Source organism: Papaver somniferum, chromosome 7 (genome assembly GCF_003573695.1).
Source record: "Papaver somniferum cultivar HN1 chromosome 7, ASM357369v1, whole genome shotgun sequence".
Classification (NCBI taxonomy): Eukaryota; Viridiplantae; Streptophyta; class Magnoliopsida; order Ranunculales; family Papaveraceae; genus Papaver; species Papaver somniferum.
This window is the reverse complement of record NC_039364.1, coordinates 163,517,959-163,521,657: the sequence shown is the minus strand read 5'-3', so window position 1 is coordinate 163,521,657 and position 3,699 is coordinate 163,517,959. Positions and strand designations below refer to the sequence as shown.

The following is a 3,699-nucleotide window of genomic DNA, read 5'->3' as shown; positions in this document are numbered from 1 at the left end:
TGGAAGTGTCGCGATTAGGTTTCCTAGATGCTAGAATTCTCACTTATATAGTCTTTCAAATCAGGGTTGCTTACAATCAAAGCTAAGATAGCTTAGTAACAAGGCATTCAATGATTAATGTTGTGTAAGGAAGAGAAGAGAGTATTGATTTCAGTTGAAATTTTACGGTAGTAGTGACGGAGGTGAACGACTGCTGATATGTATATGATTTAGTTACGGTGGTAGCGGTGGTCAAGGCAGTGGTGAAGATGATATAATCCAAGGAGGAAGAGGGAAGAAATTTTGTTGGATCGACAAAAAAGAGAAGAGATTGAGATGTTGTTCGATTTTGTTTTAGGAGAAGAAATAGAGAACAACTGTTTACCTCTTGTTTGAACAAAATTTACGAAAAGTGAGAAGAATATCAAAAACACAGAAGGGTACAATAGTGATTCCCTGTCGGACGGTTGAAAAAAGGTTCTTTTCTCTATATTAGTATAAGATGTGGTCCCAAAAGGATATTTCTGTCATCCCACAATGAAAATCACATCATCCATGACTTTATCCTAGGACCAAACCATAATTTCTAGGACCAAATTATTATATATTTTCCCAAAAAGGACCAAACAGACGGTTGACTCAGTCAACTGGACCAAACTAGTTCTAATATATTATTTCTAGGACCTATTAGTATTTCCTACTATATTTAAATAACTTGAGATTTGGATAGAATAACGGTTGTTTATTTTGCAAATTTATATTTAAATAACTTGAGATTGAAGTCGAATTGGAAGACCCTTTGCAGGTGCAGGCATTGGATCAACAACAATTTTCTCATCGGGTAAAATTTTCTCCCATTTGTACCTTCTCACTACATGGTACATAAACACCAATATCTCTAGCCTTGCATACTCTTTCCCGGGGCACATTCGCGGTCCTCCTCCAAATGGTATGTATGTGTATGGTGCTGGTCCATTCCCTTCGAACCGTGTTGGATCAAATTTTTCTGGTTCTGAGAAATACTTTGCGTTCTTGTGCGTCGAATGTGCGCTCCAATACAACTGTGTATAAGTCATGTAAAATAGGGAAAGTTTTTATTTTGTGCCAACAATTTAACATTAAAAATGCAAGCATGTAACCATTTAAGATTCAAGAATGTTGTATCAATCAAGAATTATAACATCGCCCGATATTAATCACAAAATTGGTCAATTAATCCAATAATGATAATTTCTGGGTGGAAAAGACATGTAAAGTTTGATACTGTTTAAATGGACGAGAATGTAAAAACAACCAGGATGTAAACAGTTTCATCCTACCCATTTTCAAATACTTTTTTATTTTTATTTTTATTTCATCAGGATGCATCCAGTTTCACCCTCGTTATTTTTTAAGTTTAAGCCAGGATGAATCCAGATTCATCCTTGCTATTTTTTTTGGTATCCATTTCACCCATACTAATTTTTACTCGTCCATTAGAACCATTTTTAAAAATATTTGGGTAATTGACCAAATTTCTCGATATTAATTGTGGTAATTACCTTCCATCCCTTTGGCACTGAAAATCCTCCAAAGCTAATGTCGCCAATGGCTTCTCTGAAAGCTCCTTGAAGAGGTGGTGCTAACCTCATCACTTCACATGCAACGTTCCATGAGTACTTCATCTTTTGTATATCATCCCAGTTTAGCAACTCTCCTGGGCCTTTTGTACTTGCTATCTCCATTTGTTCTGATATAGATCATTGGTTGTTAGTTTTTCAAGCAACATACGAGTGATTAATTACTTAAAACTTATCAAGGACACATTAATTCTCCAGATGATTCTGGTAATTTTAGCCTGGTCCAGATCCAAAAAAATAAAATAAATGATGTTAGTATATTTTCAAAGTGTACATTTACGCCACGGGAGTATATTTTGAAGCTTATATTTTCATCTTGTATAATTAATATTGAAATCATTAAATAGATTACCTTTACGAACTCCATCATAAACATAAGGAAGCTCAGCAAGGTACTTAACAATGAAGGTAATGGCAGCACTAGCTGTGTCATGGCCACCTATAAGTAACCCTAAAATCTTGTTAGCGATGTCTAATTCATCCATGAAATTCCCATCATCATCAACTGCTAACAACATGTAAGACAAGATATCTTGTGTAGGTAAAGCTGTCTTTTCTTCTAAATCTATTTTCCTTTGCTTGATAATCTTTACTAACTCATTCCTGATATACTTGGATGCTTTAATCCCAATATTGAAAGCTGTTCCCGGTAAATCTATCGGAAATGAAAGGAGTCCCCCTGCCAAGTCTCCAAAGGGTTTACCTAATTCTTGTATACGAGCAGGATCGTCGATGCTTACAAATAAATGGCAAGCTAAACCAAATGTGTAGTTCTTGGCTAGAGGAAATACGGTTATTTCTTTCTTGTTGTCCCATTCTCTGTCTAAGTGTTGCATCACTACTCTATCCATAATAGGGATATACCTGCATGTACGTACCAACGCATATAAAAATAACGTTAGCTATATATGTGCGTAAAATGTATGCATGATGGCAATGGTCGAGAAATTCTATTGGATTAATCAGTAATATATATGATGGATTTACCTATGTAAAGCTTCCGGTTTAAGAAACTGTGGAAGCAATTTGCGCATTTTCTTGGCCTCGGCCTGACCCGAGATGTTACTTGGAGATGGAAAGATTTTCTCGACGGTTTTAGGCCACCATGCAACGACAAGTTTATTTTCGTTCGAAAACAAAAATTTGTTACCCGCTGGACCACAGAGAACAGCAACAGATTCACCAAGCAATGAAGTTCTAAAGATGTCTTTTGAATATTTCTTCATTCTTTCTCGTATGAAAATTTCGGGAACACCTTTTCGAGCGGTATTAAGAAATTCGATAGTTTCGCCAAAAACAGGCCATCCTGTTTTGCCAGGCGGGTAGCTAGAAGGATCAACATCTGAAGATGACAGGGATTTGTTTGAAGAGAATATGAAGATGAAGTAAAGACTAGTAACTAGAACTAAAGAGGGAACTAGAAACAAAGGAATCAATAACATAGGTTCCATGAATGATGAATGACCAAAAGGTTAAACAACAAATTATGTACACTTCAATTTTGAAGTAGTATTCCCTAGAACGGTTTTGCCTTGATAATGATATGAAACTACAACTCTAATGGTTGTTTATATAGAAACTAAATGAAATGACGTAACCTCAAATTTCAAAACAAAAATAATGAGTCGTGCAAGACTGTAAGTATGGAGCCGTTTGACCATTCTTCGTGGGGTCAAATAGTGATTTATGGCAGGATCTAAGCAAATTTAGCAATTAGTGTGTTCTGAGTTTTGAAAGGCATCATGAGCAGTTTATCATCTTATGAGGAGAGGAGGGTAGGTAGGAGCTGTGATCTCCAAGTGTAACTAAATCCCCTCATTGTCTCTATACAAACGTATATGTTCGGCAACTAATTAACATTTGAAATGTAAATCATTTTCTACCTAGTTAGACAAAGACCTCACTTACTGGATAACAATCTTCCATGTGTGGTGTGGTGAAGCAAAATAAACAATCAATAAATCATTATTAATGTACAGCTTAAACATTACAAAGTTTAAGGAAAAGTATCACCAAATAAACTCGTACATAGCTAGCTAGGTATGTCACTTCAAAAAGCACCCCCAATTCCTCACAATATGTATAAGAGCGTCTATTTGCT

General features: G+C 35.7%; 1 protein-coding gene across 1 annotated transcript; it reads right to left on the bottom strand.

Annotated features, from left to right (window-relative positions):
* Positions 1–740: 740 nt before the first annotated feature.
* Positions 741–3,049, bottom strand: LOC113295481 (beta-amyrin 28-monooxygenase-like). The gene is made up of 4 exons (XM_026543815.1): positions 2,586–3,049; positions 1,951–2,462; positions 1,521–1,708; positions 741–1,040 (listed from the first exon to the last, which is right to left on the bottom strand). Exons 1-4 carry the CDS (start codon positions 3,047–3,049, stop codon positions 741–743), a joined length of 1,464 nt encoding a protein of 487 aa, XP_026399600.1.
* Positions 3,050–3,699: the final 650 nt, after the last annotated feature.

Excerpts from the sequence above, each read along its gene's own strand:
- LOC113295481 (XM_026543815.1), bottom strand. The coding sequence starts at position 3,049 with ATGGAACCTATGTTATTGATTCCTTTGTTTCTAGTTCCCTCTTTAGTT. Across the intron at positions 2,463-2,585 it reads AAACCGGAAGCTTTACATAG|GTATATCCCTATTATGGATA; the intron begins GTAAATCCATCA and ends ACGTACATGCAG. Across the intron at positions 1,709-1,950 it reads TTATGATGGAGTTCGTAAAG|AACAAATGGAGATAGCAAGT; the intron begins GTAATCTATTTA and ends GATCTATATCAG.